Genomic DNA, 19,265 nt, shown 5'->3' with positions numbered 1-19,265 from the left:
TATACTTTTAAAGATGACCTGTCATATCTCCTGGCACGTCTGTTTCAGTAAATGAAGTCTGTTTCTTATAAAATAACAATTTTTGAGCATTGTGTTCTGATGTCCCTTCCTGCTAGAAATATCTAAATATTTTGATGACTGGGTGTACAGTATGATGCTGTCCAGAGTATGGCGGAACGTATGCCTTTGACAAGGGCAATACTAAGGCTCAATTGTCATTTTAGCCATACGTTTTCAAGAATAACAGAGGAACCACTTGACACACAGTTCTAAGAAAAGATAGTCCAGGATCGGTATTTCCTGGGGAATGGGAATACATTTACTAAAACTACATGTCAAGATGGTGACAGACCTTCTGTAAGAATGACTCATCTGTGAGTTAATCTCAGGACCAATATAACATTGGACTCTGCTTATTATTCTGATTATGTCGTCTTCTGACAGGAGTGGAGAATCTCTATGAGAGGGCAATGCACATCAGGAAAATCCTGCTGACATTACCCAGGACTGTGCTCATAGTCATGAGATACCTATTTGCATTTCTCAACCAGTAAGTATCCTTTAAATCTAAGTTACGTTTCTTTTACACTTATTTGTTTCAAGTAATATCTTAATTAGCCAATTGAAATAGTTGCCTGGCCTTAGGCTACAAGTCTGCAGTAACTCTGTGACTGCAGACTTGTGAATCCTTACATCGTGTGTACTACACGCTGTGAGGATTTTCCATTTCCAGCGTTGGAAACAGCAGGCTTGTGATCACAAATATATGTTTTGCATACATGCGGTCACATACCGACTAGATGGGTGTGGCCTCACTCAATGAAGGTGTATTGAGCAAGGCAAGACACAGTCTAGTCAGAATGTGGCCGGAAGTTTGCAAATCGCATACTTGTCACATGACCGCCGGAGAATCCTCACAGGACTCTGTATGCTGATGTGAGGATTTACAAATCTGCAGTCATAGTGACCACAGTCTTGTAACCCAAAGCTGGTCAATCCCTTTAAGGATATAACTCACTGGCCACAGAAATAGCATGTCAAAAAAATTCACAGAATATTACATGTTTATTATTTATCATAATGTCTGTTAAAATGATATTACTATGCCCAGTAGTTGAGCCACCGTCACTTTCTCCTTTGTTTCTTTCCAGCCTTTCTCAGTATAGCGATGAAAATATGATGGATCCATACAACTTGGCAATCTGCTTTGGGCCTACGTTAATGCCTGTTCCAGACGTCCAAGACCAAGTGTCCTGTCAGGCTCATGTAAATGAAATAGTTAAAACCATAATCATCCACCATGAGAATATTTTTCCAGATGTTAAGGAGCTAGAAGGCCCAGTTTATGAGAAATGTATGGCTGGCGATGACTACTGGTAAGTCTTTTGGGATTGCATATCCAGGGCTGAAGTGTGTTTTGGTATAGGGAGGAACATATTGGAGCTATTCCTTATAACTGGAGACCAGTATGTTTCCATTTTCCCATTGCAGCTTTTAGGCTACACTTCACTAATATCACAGCCTGCGCTGACTGTAAATAATATTACTGCCATCCCACATCATGTAAGAAATACAGCAGCGTCTCATTTCTGCTACTGTTGCTGGATGATTTTATGACCTGATGATCGATTCTTTTATCTAAATGAGGACCTATCATCAGGTTAAAAGTGACCAGTTTTTATTTTATTCCCGATGCCCCCCTGAGTATTCCGTTTATCTTATAAATCCGCCATACAGTTCCAGAGTTATGGGTCTTTTTAGTTAGTGTTGATTTTTATGGTCTCTACCCTTGCAATTCATTCACACTACTATGTGCATTCCCTGCCATTTCCCTTATTAGCTCTTCCAAGGGGGAGGGGAGTGGGGGTAGCAAATAACCCCTGCAGCCAATCAGGCAAGTATGTGAGTTATTTGGGAATTAAATATGGTAGTGCAGTCACTTTTAAGTAGCTGTTTACAGGCATAAGTCTCTTTAGCAATGTTATGGGAGGTAGCAGTATGTGGAGAAACAACCAATGGTCTCCTGTTTCTAATGCTATGAGTCAGGAATACAGAGGAGCTTATTATAAATAATCACCATTTATACACAGTGAAATAATTGAATACTGTTAGATATGTGTCAGAAGGCAGTAATATATACAGTATGTCGAGTTGGACAAATAGGCTTGTAGTAAATGGTTACCTGCAGGCTATAGTGCTCATTTGTTATAGCGGTGGCATGCACAAACATTGCTTTTAATGAGCCGTTGCAGATGACCTAAACGTGACAAGGTAAAGGCTTGTTTCACTGATTTATTGAATGTATAGAATGTACATGACTTGCAGTAAGCCTCTTTTATGTTGATCATGTCTTTATATTTCATATTTTCTATATTTTAGTGACAGCCCTTACAGTGAACATGGCACATTAGAAGAAGTTGATCATGATGGTGGCAATGACAATCACACAAGTGAAGATGGTATCTACTTCTTGATTTTATTTTTTTTTCTCAATTCTGTATTTACAACCCTACATTTCCATCCAAAACTTTGAAATGGGCAACAGATATCTTTACCCCTTATACATGCATAAGTCTGTTAATTCTGTGCAGACCAGAGGGTCGAGCTGACCATGATATATCTGTATGGCCGGCTTTAGACTGGTGGAAACAATCAGATGTTCCACAACCTATGCTGAATTAGACTTTGCATTTGCAATAAATGTTTTTAGTCCTGGCTGGAGAGGGCATTGCATTTATAGGATTACATGTCACCCTTCTATAAATCTTGTGCAAATGAAGATCTTTGCTATAGGCGTAAAACTGTCCCGGAGTTTATATTCTGTGTGTCTGAGGGATGCCCAGGTCAGCAAATGATGTGTTTGTTGTTATTGATTTGTTTCATTCTGCCACACAAGCACGTCAGAAAATAGCATTATTGATTGGTAACGCCAGAGATCGTACTATAAGATGGTATTTGCCAAGATTTATTACATTTTACTATCCAAATGACTTAACAGATTTAATCTCAAGCCTGCATATTGACATGTGTCCTCAACAGTGATTTGTTTAAGATTAATATACCTTACTGGTTCAACTGTATCTATTTCTCTTAGAAAGATACACAGTAGCTTTAACTGCATTATTTTAGTCATTGACGTTAATGTTCAATCCTATTGATTCACTGATAAAACACATTCTTTATAGTTAGTACAAATATGCGAATTGTCTCTTCAGAGAGGATAGGAGCTCTAGTGGGTACCTATCTAAAAAGTCAAGATCAACCCTTTCAAGGGACTCTGTCAGCACAAAATGACTGTTCAAACTAAGTCCCTCCACTTGATGCTTCACATCAGAGCCAATCATTTATATACACCTTCCCACCTGCTTGTTTTCCCTCTATCTCCACCCCCTCTTCTTTGATTGACAGCTCTGCCTTCATAGAGGCAGAAAAGGGTGGAGATAGATGGAAACCAAGCAGGTGGGAAGGTGTATATAAATGATTGAATGATTGGCCCCTCCGAGGAGCACCGAGTGCCTGTACTTGGTTTGACCAGTCAGTCTGTGATGACCGATCCCCTTTAAGGAGCCTTGCCACATGACGTGTTTTGGAGTGTATGCCCAAACAAGTCTCTTCTGCTCGGTGCCTGTCCTTAGCAGTGGTTTCCTAGCAGCTATTTTACCATGAAGGCCTGCTGCACAAAGCCTCCTCTTAACAGTTGTTGAAGAGATGTGTCTGCTGCTAGAACTCTGTGTGGCATTGACCTGGTCTCTAATTTGAGCTGCTGTTAACCTGCGATTTCTGAGGCTGGTGACTCGGATAAACTTATCCTCAGAAGCAGAGGTGACTCTTGGTCTTCCTTTCCTGGGGCGGTCCTCATGTGAGCCAGTTTCTTTGTAGTGCTTGATGGTTTTAGCAACTGCACTTGGGGACACATTCAAAGTTTGCCCAATTTTTCGGACTGATTGACCTTCATTTCTTAAAGTAATGATGGCCACTCGTTTTTCTTTACTTAGCTGCTTTTTTCTTGCCATAATACAAATTCTAACAGTGTATTCAGTTGGACTATCAGCTGTGTATCCACCGGACTTCTGCACAACACAACTGATTGTCCCAACCCCATTTATAAGGCAAGAAATCCCACTTATTAAACCTGACAGGGTGCACCTGTGAAGTGAAAACCATTTCCGGTGACTACCTCTTGAAGCTCATCAAGAGAATGCCAACAGTGTGCAAAGCAGTCATCAAAGCAAAAGGTGGCTACTTTGAAGAACCTAGAATATAAGACATATTTTCAGTTGTTTCACACTTTTTTGTTAAGTATATAATTCCACATGTGTTAATTCATAGTTTTGATGCCTTCAGTGTGAATGTACAATTTTCATAGTCATGAAAATACAGAAAAATCTTTAAATGAGAAGGTGTGTCCAAACTTTTGGTCTGTACTGTGTGTGTGTATATATATATATATATATATATATATATATATATATATATATATATATATATAATGTGTACATACATATATATATATATATATATATATATATAATGTGTACATACATATATAAACTAACTTGTACAGGAATAACGTTGATCACAATGTGACGGTTGCAACTGCCAAGTAGTGGGACATATTTGGCAGCAAGTGAACGGTCAATTCTTAAAATTGATTTCAGAAGCAGGAGAAATGGACATCCAAACAGAACTTATCAACTTTTAGAGGCCAAATTATGATGGGTTGATTAGTGAGCTAAAGCATCATCAAAACAGCAGGTCTTGTGAGTTGTTGTCCTTTCTTGGACCACTTTTTGTAGGCACTATTCACTACATAATGAGAAGGGGTGAACTGAAGACAAATGCGCATCTGTTGATTGGAGGACCAATTAGTTAACTTATAGCACTTTTCATATCTTGGTACCAAACACCACATTTTGTCTGCTGTCACTTTTGGTGTATTTATTCTGAAATATACAGTAATTTTTTTAATCTGGCATTAATAGTTGAAAGGTGCTACATTATTCTGCATGTTTAAAAATGATAGAAAACTTTTAATAGTAGAGATCCCCTTGGAAGACATAATAGCTGCAATTAATTAGTCTTAATGAGAGATTTACAATCTCTGCTAAATTGGCAGCTTTTGGCTTTAATTGTGTTCAGATTACTTGGCATTTTTTTGGGAAACAAGTGCTGAATTGTTAGATTTTTGGACTGACAGATACTACAGTAAAGGAATTTTTCTGTCTTTAGATTTTTAGCAAAGAAAAAACAAATGATCTCTAGTCTTAGTTTTGCATACTCTATATACCTTCTCTATTGATGTCTGTGCTTATTAATATAGACATGTATCTATTTACATCCTGTACCTGCAATAAATATTAATAAAAAAATGAGCCTGGAAGCCATCTGCATGAGTGTATTCTGGGACGCTGATCTGACCTAAAGATGTCTTTTGCTCTTGCATTGCCTTTGGATATGCTGGCTGTTTGGGAACACAACATACTAGTCTATAAACAGAGCAGCCTTGTTTGTTATCTTTTTGATTTTGCGACCTTGCTGCCCACTCGTAGAAAGAAAAGTGCAACATGAAAGAGTTTACATTCTAAGTGCTGCATTGTAGAGAAAAATGAGCTCCAGTCATTAATCGCTTTAATGAAAGCCAGTGTACAGTGGTTTCAAGTTTTCAGTATGCCTGCTTACGGGGTTTTTTTGTTTTGTTTTTTTCTTTTAAAGCTAAACAGGTTGTTCTAGCCATAGATGCTTAAACAAAGCTTTCTATATGTTTAATAGTGTTAAAGCAGATTATACAAATTGGATTTTTTTTTTCACTTTACATCCGGACATTTTTACTGGGATGCTCTGGCAGTCATTAAGGGGAAAGTAGGATAACAGTTAAATATATTGTCATTTTCATCGCGTTTCCCAACCAGGGTTCTGTGGAATTTGATTGGAAGTTTGTCAGAAAACATCAGGGGTAAGAGATGTTTTTTTAGGTATTGATCCATAATAAAACTTGGGAATTAGCTTCCGTAAAGGGACGTTCTCAAGTTTGAAAGTTCTCTCCTATCCAAAGGATAGGGGATAATGTAGGGGCCCCACTGATCCTGAGAACCGGGGCTCGGAAATGCCCGGCTAAATGGAGTGGAGGTCGATCAAATGCACTGCCTCTCCATTCATTCTAATAGGAGCGCCGAAGATCAGCCGAGCGCGGCACTCTGCAATCTGACGCTCCCATTAAGAATGAATGGAGCAGTAGTGTGCGTGATTGACCTTCGCTCCATTCAGCCTGTTATTGGTATCGGTGGGGGCCACCCAGCGGTTACAGAGTTATTCACTATCCTATGGATAGGGTAAACTTGAGAACATGCCTGTAAGTTATAAAGGCAGATCACAAAAATATCTGTTTATTTTCACAAACAGCTTTTATTTCTTTCTCACTTGTGTTTTTCTCCTAGTCAGTGTTGTAAATATTCTCGACCTTTTGATTGTAGAGTGTGAACCAATTGAAGCCATAGCCAAATTTGACTATGCAGGACGATCTGCTAGAGAGCTGTCTTTTAAGAAAGGTGCATCTCTTCTCTTGTATCATCGCGCATCTGAAGACTGGTGGGAAGGACGACACAATGGAATTGATGGACTGGTGCCCCACCAGTACATTGTTGTCCAAGACATGTAAGATTTACATCGAGTAGAGAATAATTTTGAAACAAATGTGTATCACACAGACACTTATTTTTTTTTTTTGTATTTTTAGGGATGACGCATTTTCAGATTCCTTAAGTCAGAAAGCGGACAGTGAAAGCAGTAGTGGTCCAGTGACTGAAGATAAGTCATCATGTAAAGACATAAACTCACCAACTGACCGACACCCAGACTTGTATTCGGGCAGGTGAGAATCTCACTATCCACTGTTCATACCGTTTTTTGACCTCCTTAACCTCTTCCCTACCTCTAAAAAATAAAATGTCATATAAGACATGATAGTTCCCATAGAATCTGTCAATTTTTGGGGATTTTGTTACTACCATATGTTTTAAGATGCACCAAAAAATCTGTTACGGCATGAAAACCGCCAGATAAGGAAGGATTCCAACCAAATATTATAAAAATATATATCTTTATTAATTACATATAAAAGAAAAATGTAAAAAGACAGGGTAGAAAAACCTCTCACTTAGAGGATGGACACATTACACAGACATATAAGCATAAGGGAGTAGTAAATTGTGAACAAAGTATTGTGCAAGTGCAGCTATTTAATGTTCCACTAACATCCCATAAAGTGCATTGAGTTGACTGTTCCTAAGAAATCAATAACCCTAGCCAACCTAAAAGGGAATTCTTCAATATCCTTATCAATGGTAAGTTACCTGGTGGAAAGATGGGTCAGAAAAATCTTAGGAGCAGCTCCCCCCACCTGACGGACGCCATTTCCCTGCTCGCTTCTTCCGGGGGCGTGTCCTATATTTTAAGAAACTGATTTAAATACTAAAATAATCTTTATTCTGTTATTGACAATGCAGGCATAGGAGGCGAACAGATCCACCACCTCCTTCTCGTCGTTCAGGCAGGTCAAGTGATAGTCACTGCCCAGTACATCCTCCACAGTCTCTGAACAATTTATCAATGGAAATTGGATCTTCTAATATCTCAAGCCATTGTAGCCCACGTGCCCTTTTACAGAATCGCAACCTTAACACTGACAGCCCTGAACGTAGACGTAAACCAGGCCATGGAAGTCTGACCAACATAAGCCGGCATGAATCCTTAAAAAAGATAGACAGTCCACCTATACGAAGATCTACATCATCAGGACAGTACACAAATTTTAATGACCACAAGACTCTTGACCCAGAGAGTATTGCTCAGGTATGTAAAGGAAGTTAACGGTATTGTGCAAAATGATTGTTGAAAACAAACATAACTTGTTATATTCCACTATTATTTCTCCAAAAAAAAAAGGCCTTTATCTTATCTTGTGAACTATTAAGTGTAGAATCGCCCTTTATACAATATTGTGGAATTAAACAAAGCAGTGAAAAAGTTTCTCAACGCAGGTAAATACATTTCTTAGACCTGATGAGACTGTACTTACTATGAAAAAAATCCTTATCTGACCTGCTGTCTTATCCATTTTTAAAATTTATTCTCAATCTTTGCCCACTGAGCCTGATTAACAGCTTCTCGGTTTTCCTGCTACCTGCTGAGACTGAATCTCCACCCACCTAGCCTGATTGTTAGCCCCTCAGTGTTCCTTCTCCCTGCTGAAATCTTACACTGCTCAGTTCAAGCTGCAGCTGGATGGGTGGTGATTGGATAAACTTGTACTCTTGAATGCCCCATGCTTTAGCTGGACTCATGAAAAGCTAATTTTAAATTCAGGATTGTAGAGCCACTCTGACATGGATTTTCAAAGTAAATAGACCAGCCTCATCAACTATAAATGATCAATTTAGAGAATGCCCCCTTGTCATCATTGCAGGCCTAGGTGTAAAAAGCTCATTAGAAAGATCTCTGTACTGTCCCTTCATATATTTGTACATTGTAATAAGATTATCAATAAAAAGCCACACCGATAGACAGGCACAAAATACAATGATGTGTGAACAAAGTAGGAGTCAATAAATAAATGGTAGCAGGTTAGTGAATCAGAATATCAATTGCATAGTAAAGGGCAAAAGATATAACATTAGTGAGGGCTCAAAAAATGCCAGGTACGAAGAAATAGTAAATTGACCATACAAGAAGGATCAAATGCTGGAGAACAGTATTCCCCCAAGTCATCCAAACAAATACTGTATTTTTCAGATTATAAGACGCACATTTTGGGAGGAAAATGGGGGTGCGTCATATAATGCAAAGGTAGCTTACGGGGAGGGGAGGCGGCTGTGGTGGAGCGGGGCCACAGGAGGCAGGGTTGCTGTTTCAGGCGGCGCATGTGCAGATTGAGATATCGTCAGGAGATCTCATCTCCCGAGATCTCAACCTGCGCATGTGCCGCCTCCGGTGGCCATTTTCCCGAAGCCCACTGCAGGGAAATCAATGGGAAGGAGGACTCCGCTCAGTGCTGACATCTTGGGAGAGCCCAGGGCCCGCAGCCTTGCAGCTGCAGGACACCCCCTCCTCCCTACCCGAGGCCCACAGCGTCGCCCAACTCCTGCCCTCACCAACTTCCTGAAGCAGCGACCCTGCCTCCTGTGACCCCACTCCACCGCCGCCGACCCCTGGTAAGCTACTGTAAAATGGGACTATAATACGTACCACCATTTTTATTTACCAAAAAAAATTTTCCTCCCCAAAATTTGGGGTGCATGTTATGGTCCAATGTGTATTATAGTCTGTAAAATATGGTATATATTTTAAGAATGAAGTGATTGAGTACCATGGTCACCTCCAAGCACATGGGTGTGTCAAGACTTTTACAATGGCTTTCTAACTGCTGAAAGTCTCCGTTTGGTTTGGAGCTGGTTTATTGGTTGGACATTGGTTATGTAGTTTAGAACTCAGATTTATAGTAACTATGATAAATTATGTATTTTACAGAATTCATGGACTCTAGTCTAATCTGTGTGTTTTTTTGTTTTTTGTATCTTAAGCAGGATATAGAAGAGACCATGAACTCGGCCCTAAATGAGCTACGTGAGCTCGAACTACAGAGTTCTGCAAAACATGCCCCGGACGTTGTACTGGATACACTTGAGCAAATCAAAAACTCTCCCACCCCAGCTAAACCAACAGAGTCTCTGAGCCCGCTTCACAATGTCATGCTCAAGAACACCGAGCCCCAAATCCGACGTAGCACTAGTACATCTAATGACACAATGAGCACATTTAAGCCTATGGTTACACCTCGAATGGGTGTACAATTAAAGCCTCCGGCACTAAGGCCAAAACCTATTGTGTTACCAAAAACTAACCCTGGTATAGGACCATCCCAGGCAGCTCAAGGGGCCGCCGACAAATCATGCACAATGTAATGTCATGCTTAATAGTACTCAATGGGTAGTTAGGCGAACGTATGTTTTGCCATGATATCAGTAGTGGCATGTTTTTACTGGAACTAGAATGAAACATCACATCTACACTAAGATTTTAATACAAGAAACTGGACTGTGTTGCGTGTTTACAGCTGTAGAGACATAGAAACATACTTGAAGATATGATGCTGCACAAATTGTATACTCTGCAACATAGATCACAATGGCTTCCCACTTATGCTACATACTTCTCATCTATTCTAGATACACTGTGGGCAGGTGTCCATGTATGTTACTTTACAACTCATAGTGAGTCCCGGGTCTGTGGATACAGGGGTCTATCGGCTCGCAGAGCAGCCTGAAAAAATAACAAAAACCATCAGTAGTTAGTTCCATAGAAGTTTTCCATGACATTCCTTTGGGGCCTTACTGCTTGCTGTACAAACCTCTAAAAAAAAACCTGTGGTAGATCCAGACAAGGATTTCTCTGGACTGACGACTGTCCCTTGTAACCACTGTTCTAGTGACTGTATATTTCCTCAATGTTAGTAATAATGGGGGAAAATGTTAATGTGTACAATATGCAGTGCATGTGGTTCTTATGATAGGTAGACATATCGATCTATGTCTCTATATAGGTTTCTGCATAGAGATGAATATATATATGGAAGAGAGTCGTTTTGCACATTCACAATATACAGAGAGATGTACAATGTATCGCTACTCAAAAACACTCCTGTGCCTGCCTAGATTTCTTCTTACTAAAAGCATCTTAGGTTTCGGCATGTTAATGTAACCACTGGTATTAGCCATGGAGCCAAACTAAAATCTAGAATATATTCTATTTACAGTGAGTTTATCTAATGTTGTGGTTTTTATGTATCTTTGGGGCATTAAGGTTAGCGGGCTGAAAATTAACGCTAGGACACTATATTCTGACATGCATGGACTTTAAGATCGTGAACCATTATTCTAAGGGTCATAGATTGGAAAATGATTGAATGTCAGCACAGTATTAATGTCAGCCCTGTATCCCAGACAGAACAACTTGATCGCGAGTAGTGCCACTTTATATCTTTATTGCTTCCTATGTGTAATTTATTCATTTTCTTCATATCTGTCTATTAATCCACTAATCTGTTATGGGATCAGAGTTTACCCTGCTATTAAACTGTACAAACTGCACACTCTTAATACGGAGGCCTCAAATGTTACCTGTGTTATTCTAGGCCTACAATATTATACTGGTACTCCTTTTCATTGCTTTATTGTAATAATTTGTGTCGTTGTATATATGATTTGTATATATTTGCAGCCAGCACATTTCTTGTGTTGCTTTTTTTATGCTTTTTTTATATACTTTTTTTGTAGGTTACTTAGTAAATGCATTCACAGTGGATAATAGGTTTTCCTTTAGTGCTATAAATCAGAATACATTGGCCCAGATAAGCCTGGTGAAATGCAGTCAACCTTTTTGGAGAGCCATTTGGGATTACACTTAGATTCTATCTATAGACTGCTCCAGTTATTTCCCATCTACAAAATAAAGCCTACCCTTTTTAAGCTACATTTGGGAGAATTATTTTAAGATATGAACAGCGCTCCAATATCTCAAATGTGGGGCATGTATAAAAAAAATAAAACGGATGTGATGTATTTTTTTTTTCTCTTTTACATGTAGTCTAATATTTTATTATGGCTTCTGTAATAATACGTTACTGATCATGTGATGTAAATCCATTATCACCACTAAGCTTCCAGTCTACAGAAGCAAGTCATTAGTCTACAAGCTGTATACCTCCTCATTGCAGACTCGAGCCTGTAGTTGAAGCTGAGCCAAGGAGCTCTATGAGCGACTTGGCTTTTCATGCACAGCTTTGTCCTAACATGATCATAGATGAGACGTGGAACTCACAGGAACAAACTGGAATTCTTTTCTGACATTCAAGCGCAGGTTTAGCCTGGTACTTGTTTATTTTTCTGGTCTGTGTGACATATTAGGGGTAATACATGTCTTTTTAACAGTTGGAAATGTGTATATTGTTATAGACTGTGTATACTTATTAGAATTAGTGTAGTACAAGAATATGTGAGAAGCAGTGCACTGCTACATACGTGTGTAGTTTGATAGCTCTAGGTATTTTCAGTACTGTAGGTGGATGGGTACAGACTTCCGCAGCCCGGTCACTAGCAAGGCCCACAGGGGGTTATATCCAGCACAGGACTAGCTCTTGCACAGCCAGGTGTCTGTATAGTCTTTACTGTCAGTTTGGATTACAGTACTGATTGCCGTTTTTTGTTGACTGTTGATTCTTTGTGTTGGTGTACATCTGTAGTATGTACATGTGAAAGTGCCTTTAAACTTTTAGAGGAACTTCAACTTTTTACTCCATGTCTTATATTTTCCTTTACATTCAATTCCACTCTCAAAAAAAGAAACGTAAAACTGAAAAAAAAAATGTTTGGCATTCATTTCAAAGACTCATGTGTGATGTTCAATTGTTGTGATTGATGCACTTTTATGTATATGACAGTACATTTTGGCATGTACCATAACAGGCTTCAAAGTCCATCCAGGTTTGTTCCTCCGTAGATTTTCTTTATAATAAAGATTATAGTTCTGTCTGCCGCTGCCATCTCTGTTTTGTCCACTTCAGATATGTTCATTTAGTGGTTATCATAATAAAATATTTTGTCAAATTATATTTGTTAAATTATATTGTGTCATGCTAAAAAAAAAGCGTTCTTACAGACCAGAGACCACACGTCCGACTTTCATGATTGGCGTATAGACCGCAATAGCTGCACTGACTGCGGTTCTCCTGACCCGACCTCAGCAGCATCAGATATGCCAATAAAGCTGTTGAGTTTGTGTCAGGAGACCCATGGCCATGTGGACATCATGATCTGATCAGTGAATGTCAGAGGTGTGAAAATAGCCTTAGTGAACATCACCTGCTTATTTATTAAGGCTAGCCCTAAATGAAGACTTAGATCAGATTAGACAAAGATAAAACACTATGGCCCCGATTCAACATTCACATTTTCTTTTCAAGTCTTGCTATTTATAAATTTAGCGTAAATTTTTTTCTTTTTTTTCTTTATTTTTTTTGCTATTAAGTTAAACATTTTTACCATTTAGGACTTTGAAATCAAACATCTGATAAAATGAAATGCCAACATGGCAGGATAGCTCATTCAGCTAATAACTTTTATACTTGTGTTGTAAATACTTGTTGATACCATTTTACATATTCAGTTATTGCACATTTTCATTGAATTGTTAAGTTTCCCAAAAATTGCTCAAATTAGTTTAGATGCTGCTCTCTTTAACATAACATTGCTGTGCAATTTATGACTTTATGGTTGTTGGTCTGATCAACCTGTACAAACTTGAAATTGAGGGTTTCTTGCTACACTTGAACGCCTTTAAATAATTTGGTTGTCTATACACTATGGCCCCAATTCATCAAGACTGGTGTTTTTTTACACTGGTCTTGATGAGCAGGCGCAGTGGAGTATGAGATGCCTGATTCATTGGGAGGCCCACATCTCTTAATGAATAAGGCGAGGCACAAAGTCTTCGACTGGAGTAAGATTTGGGGTGTAAGGAATGCCACCGCTTGTCATGAATTTGAGGAGTGTGGTTAAAATGCCCTGTCACAGTCACGCTAGGTGTGGGAAAGACTTAGTGCAACACAAAGGCAAGAGGGAAAGGGGGGGAAAGTAGAGACCTCCTAGGTTGATCTAGCATCATCCTGTCTCCCCTAACGTCCCTGTATTGGCTCTTCACCAATCGCCGCGTACCTCGCCCTGTCTTTCCATGGCGTTTGGCTCAGGCTAGGGAAGGGAGGAGATGAGCACTAGTCGATCTCCACTAAACACTATAGACAACAAGGAAGGACAAACAGGGGGAAATAGCTTAGCTTTAGACAACTCCAGACAAATGCACACACGTCCTCAAGCTCCAGAGAGGACAAAGTACTGCTCTTGCTAAAGCCTTCACAGGTAGTAATGAATATCGCCGGCACCTCCCTCTAGAACACACCAGGTATTTATACACCCAAGCCAGGGAGTTAATTAGCCAGAGGGAGGTAGCTGCCGGGTCCTAGAGAGAGCCTTTAAGAAGATGTCTGTAATGCCAAACGTAGAGATCTCCTACAACCAACTGCAGGGCGACTGTCTGTCACTTCTGACACACCCGTGACAGTCACACCCCCCTTCTGACAAAAAAAGCAAAAAGTTGTAAAATGTTTGCCCAGTCTCCCGTTGCGTAAAAATTTTGCAACTTTTCAAAGCTTTTTTTCTAGCATAAAGGCTTTAATGAATCAAGGCCTGTGTCTCCAGCTGACCAGGATTACCTCAGAGTCATCTAAAATTATCATCTTAAAAAAGATCTAGTCATCAAAAAGGTAAACCATAACATCTTGTGTGTTCTTTCAGCATTTCAAAGAACAAATATGTTCAGTATAGGGCTCAGAGTTGACACATTTTATCTCCCAGTATGCCTCGTCTTCCGGTATCTTAAATCTAAAACAGTCTTCAAAGTATTGTAAGTAAAATATTTTACTAGTTGTCAGAAATCATAAGCCAAATGAAGCAATTTCTAAAAGCCTTCAGAATCTAAATTTCAAGATTATGATCACTATTTGAATTGATATACAAAAAACATCTTCGGCAGCTTTTTTATGTTCTTCATCTGGAATAGTATTGGATGTACCCTAATAATGAGATCTGTAGAAAAGATAAAAACAGAACGCTTTCTAATGTGGAAACGGTTGTGATATTCCATACCCGCCTTTGGGGTCCCCAAACAAAGGTGTCCATTGGTTTAGTTGTGATAACACGTCAACTTTAAGGTACATTTCATTAGGTTTGTAGTGAAGCTGCAGTCACTGGAACTAGCTGCTATGAAAACCACCAAAGCAGATACAAAAACATGCAGATTGGTGGGAACATCCTCGAAAACTTCCCAGGATACTGTGTAACACAGGTACTGTAGATGCAGAGACACAGAAACACAGAGCAGCCAGTACAGAGTTACTAAACAAGGGGGATTTACTGTAACAGGGTCAACCTCCACGTAGGGAGTAACAGGGGAAATATGGGGACAAAAAGGGGAGTAGCAGGTAACAGACTATAAACGACAATTCAGTTTGGCTAGATGTAGCAGAGTCGACACTGTTGTAATCGGCAGTTTTACACTTAGCTGACTCTTGTTCCCAACAAGGCTGATGCCGGCGTTTTCTTCTGGCTTCCCCGCCTAAACAATGCTCCGTCTTCTGGCGGCAGCGGGCGGTCTCCGGTTTGACCCGCTGAGCCCCTAGTCCATAACACTGCACCTCACTTGCTCGGCTCCACGTCTTCTGGCGGCAGCGGGCGGTCTCCAGTTTGACCCGCTGAGCCCTTTGTCCATAACACTGCACCTCACTTGCTCGGCTCCACGGACCCTGCGTCTCTTCTCCATCTAGTCGGGCTTGACTCCCACTGTCAACTGCCTGCTTTCCTACGCAAAACTCCTTTTTCTCCCTCTTCCTAGACACGCCTCCAGCCCCCCAGTCACCTGAGCTCTGGCTCTGGACACGCCCCCAGCTTCCCAGTCACCTGATTCCTGTGCTCACAGTCTGTCTTCCCTCTGCAACCAGAGGCACGGCCCCGGCAGTTTCGGATCCCATGTTCTGAAAGTACTTACACCCGGGCCTTCCCCCTTACACTCCCGCTCTCCTTTAATGCGCCATTCCACGGGCGAGAGTTCCTTCACCAAACGTTCACATTCTTGGACTTCCTGAACGATACGTTGCCATATAAAGTGATCTTGTTTGTAACGGTGAGGAGGCACTCCTGCTGTTGTCCGTTCTGACCGGCGTAACTCAGTTTGACCGATGGGGGGGTGCAGGGACACTTGAGTTCCCAATCTCCGCCTGCCCGGTGGCTTCAACCGATGGTGTTCCCTCGCCGCCTGCACTGGGGACAGGGGCAGGTAATCAAGTGCTGGGGCTCGGAGGTAGAATCAACAATTATTGTTCATCCACATCGTGGTTTGGGGCAACTGTGACAGGACCCTCTCTAGAAGCAGGTGATCCTTCTTCATCTTCGTCATCTTTAGACAGACAGGGCCGCAGCATACTACGGTGAACCACTCTGGTAGGGGCTCCTTCAGCCCCATCGGGTTGAACGTCATACACAGATCCTTCAGCGCCAACCCTGCGCTTCACTCTGTGCGGGGTCCGTTCCCACCGCCTACTCAATTTGCCTCGGGGCCGCCTGTCTCGAACCAACACCCGCTCCCCGGGCCTCAGAGCTGTCCCTCAAAGAGGCAATGTCTCATGATGTTTGAGCTCCCGAAACTTTTGTTGTACCAACTGTCGGAGGGTCTGCAGTCGATGCCGGTGTTTCCGGACCCAGGAAGACATCCCCGTCCGTGGGTAGTCCTCCTCGGGCTCCAGCTCTAACTCTGTAATCTCTTGCCCCTTTCGCCCGAACAGTAAGGTATAAGGAGTGAACCCCGTCATACTATTCACTCGGTTGTTGTAGACCCACACCAGCTCGGCCACAAACTCAGGCCACCGTACCTTCCGATCTTCCTCCAATGTGCGGAGCATTTGGATCAGTGTCCAATTAAAGCGTTCACAGGCCCCATTTCCTTGAGGGTGGTAAGGAGTAGTCCGTGACTTCTCAATCCTGTACAACTGGTGCAGCTCTTCCATCACCCGGCCCTGGAAGCAGGCGCCTTGATCAGAATGGATCCTCTTTGGGCAGCCGTACACCCGAATGAAGTCTCGGCAGATGGCCTGCGCAGCAGATTGGGCGGTCTGGTCTCTGGTCGGGGTCACCACCGCAAACTTTGTGAAGTGGTCTGTCATCACTAGGCAATGTTCATACCAGAGATGCGCCGGTCCAACAGTCAAATAGTCGATCATCAGCACCTCCAAGGGGGCATAAGTCACAATGGTTTGTATGGGGACCCGCTGCTCCGGGGGCTTAACCAGCTCACAGCTCAGACATCTTCGACAAGTGTCTTCTATTGTTGCTCGCAGTCGGGGATGGTACACCAGCCTCTGCAACCACTGAAATGTTTTCTCTGGTCCGAAATGAGCCAAATGAGCCTCCTTAGCCACTACTCCGACCAACTTCTCTGGGATCACCACTTGCCAAGTGATCGCAAACTCTTGCAGTAGCTATACCCGTCGGTACAGCAGCCCATCTCACAAACAAAGTCTCTCCCATTGTCCCAGCATTTTCAGGGCCCCCGGGGACAGGGTACTCCTCTCCTTTCGACTGGGGACCTGTCTCAAAGCCACCCATTGACGTAATTGGGCGACTTCTTTGTCAGTCTGTTGAAGTCGGACCCAGTCGTCTCTTGGCTGCCCTAGCACTTGTTCTTCTGATGTCTCTCCGATCTGTCCCTGCGCCGCGACCTACGGTCCCACGAAACTTCGGAAGCTAGGGACCTCATCCGCCTCCAAATCTTCATCGCGGTCATGATCAGGCCGTTCATATGTCACTCTGGAGAGGGCGTTGGCGTGAGTATTCTATGCCTTAGACCGGTAGGCGATCTTATACCGGCACCTGGCCATGCGGGCCACCTATCGCTGCTCCAGGGCCCCCAATTTCGCATTCTCCAGGTGAGCCAGTGGGTTGTTATCTGTTCTCACCAGTACTTCGGACCTGGACAAATACTCTGCAAACTTTTCGGTCATTGCCCAAACCAGAGCCAGCAACTCTAATTTGAAAGAGCTATAATTATCTGGGTTCCTCTCAGAGTCGTGAAGGTAGCGACTGGCGTACGCAACCACGCACTCTTTCTCCTCCTGTACTTGGGATAACACGGCTCCCAGACCATGTAGGCTCCCATCAGAGTGGCGTATGAATGGTTGGGAGAAATCCGCATTGGCAAGTATTGGGGCCTCGGTCAGGGCCATTTTTAGGGCACGGAAGGCCTCTTCCTAGCTGCTTACCCACCGAATCGCCTGATTCTTGGAGCCCGCCGGCACTCCCTTAAGTAGCTCCAGCAATGGGTTGGCTATGCGGGTGAAGTTCATCACGAATCTTCGGTAGTACCCGGCAAGTCCCAGGAAGGCCCGAACGTCCTTCACTGTCTTCGGGGTAGGCCACTCCTGTACGGCGGCCACCTTTTCCCGGGTGGGCCTGACTCCTTCACTGGTCACAGTATGACTGAGATATTCGATCTGCTTGCGGAACAGGTGGCACTTCTGGGGCTTCACCTTTAGGCCATGACTCTGCAGGCGACTCAGTACTTGCTCCAGTCGCTGGAGGTGCTCCTCGAAGGTGGCGGCATAGACAATTATGTCATCAAGATAAATCAGTGTCGCCTCGAAGTTCAAATCGCCCAGGAACCTCTCCATCAGACACTGGAATGTCCCGGGGGCGTTAGTCAGGCCGAAGGGCATCCGATTAAACTCGAACAGTCCCATGGGTAATATGAACACAGTCTTCGCACGGTCATGTTCGGCCATGGGCACTTGCCAATACCCACTGGCCAGATCCAAGGAGGAGAAATATCTTGCCTTCCCTAAGGCCGACAGGGACTCTTTGATTCGGGGTAGTGGGTAAGAGTCTTGTATTGTAAAGGCATTCAGTCGTCTATAGTCCACACAGAACCGCAGGGTCCCATCTTTCTTCCTGACCAGGACAATCGGGGCTGCCCACGGACTCTGACTCTCCCGTATCACACCATTCTGTAACATATGGGCTAGCATTTCCTTGACCTCTTTATACATCTGGGGAGTTATCTGCCGGTATCTCTCCCGCACTGGGGCAGCGCTCCCCGTGGGAATCTAGTGGGTAATTGCTTCGGTGCAACCAAAATCACCCTCATGGCTAGCAAAGACTTCCTGGTACCGCTCCAGTACCTCCTCAACCTGCTGCACCTGTCGAGGTGAAAGTCCCGTCAATTCAGCCCGCATTTGTTCTAGGATTCTTCGTCCCCCCTTCGCACTAGCACGGTGGGATTCCGGCAGCACGGTGACCGCCAGAGTCCAGGGGTCTCCTCGTACAGCGGACAGCTGTACCACATCAGGTCACACCAACTTCTCTGGCATTCCCAGAATCTGGGCTATTTCCGCCCTGGGAGGGAGTGTGAGATCACCTTGGCCCAGATTAACGCACCACACTATAACATTGCCACCCTGGACGGTGTCCAGTGTCTGAGCCACCAGGAGTCCGGGGGGTACTTTGTCCATCGATGTTGGTTCTATCTGAACTTCGACCCCCTCAAGAGGTGTGCAGGCCCGTGCGGGTAACGTGAGTACAGTTTGTCCTGTTGGTACTATTATTTTCCCCAGGACC

General features: G+C 42.7%; 1 protein-coding gene across 6 annotated transcripts in view; it reads left to right on the top strand.

The window, feature by feature from the left end:
• SRGAP1 (SLIT-ROBO Rho GTPase activating protein 1) overlaps nt 1-12,581 on the top strand; it is a 165,792-nt gene extending 153,211 nt beyond the window's left edge. For 4 of the 6 annotated variants that reach the window (XM_073651664.1, XM_073651662.1, XM_073651667.1 and 1 more), the window contains 7 exons: nt 445-550; nt 1,152-1,376; nt 2,380-2,459; nt 6,471-6,651; nt 6,734-6,868; nt 7,503-7,848; nt 9,576-12,581. In XM_073651664.1, coding sequence (XP_073507765.1) covers nt 445-550; nt 1,152-1,376; nt 2,380-2,459; nt 6,471-6,651; nt 6,734-6,868; nt 7,503-7,848; nt 9,576-9,956 — 1,454 coding nt within the window. In that variant the 3' untranslated portion in view covers nt 9,957-12,581. The remainder of the gene's footprint in view (nt 1-444; nt 551-1,151; nt 1,377-2,379; nt 2,460-6,470; nt 6,652-6,733; nt 6,869-7,502; nt 7,849-9,575) is intronic. The other 2 variants (XM_073651663.1, XM_073651665.1) reach the window with 1 other exon arrangement.
• Nucleotides 12,582-19,265: the final 6,684 nt, after the last annotated feature.

This window comes from Phyllobates terribilis, unplaced genomic scaffold (assembly GCF_046119375.1).
Source record: "Phyllobates terribilis strain yellow unplaced genomic scaffold, ASM4611937v1 Scaffold_11__3_contigs__length_659146591, whole genome shotgun sequence".
Taxonomy (NCBI): domain Eukaryota; kingdom Metazoa; phylum Chordata; class Amphibia; order Anura; family Dendrobatidae; genus Phyllobates; species Phyllobates terribilis.
This window is presented reverse-complemented; position numbering and strand designations above follow the sequence as displayed.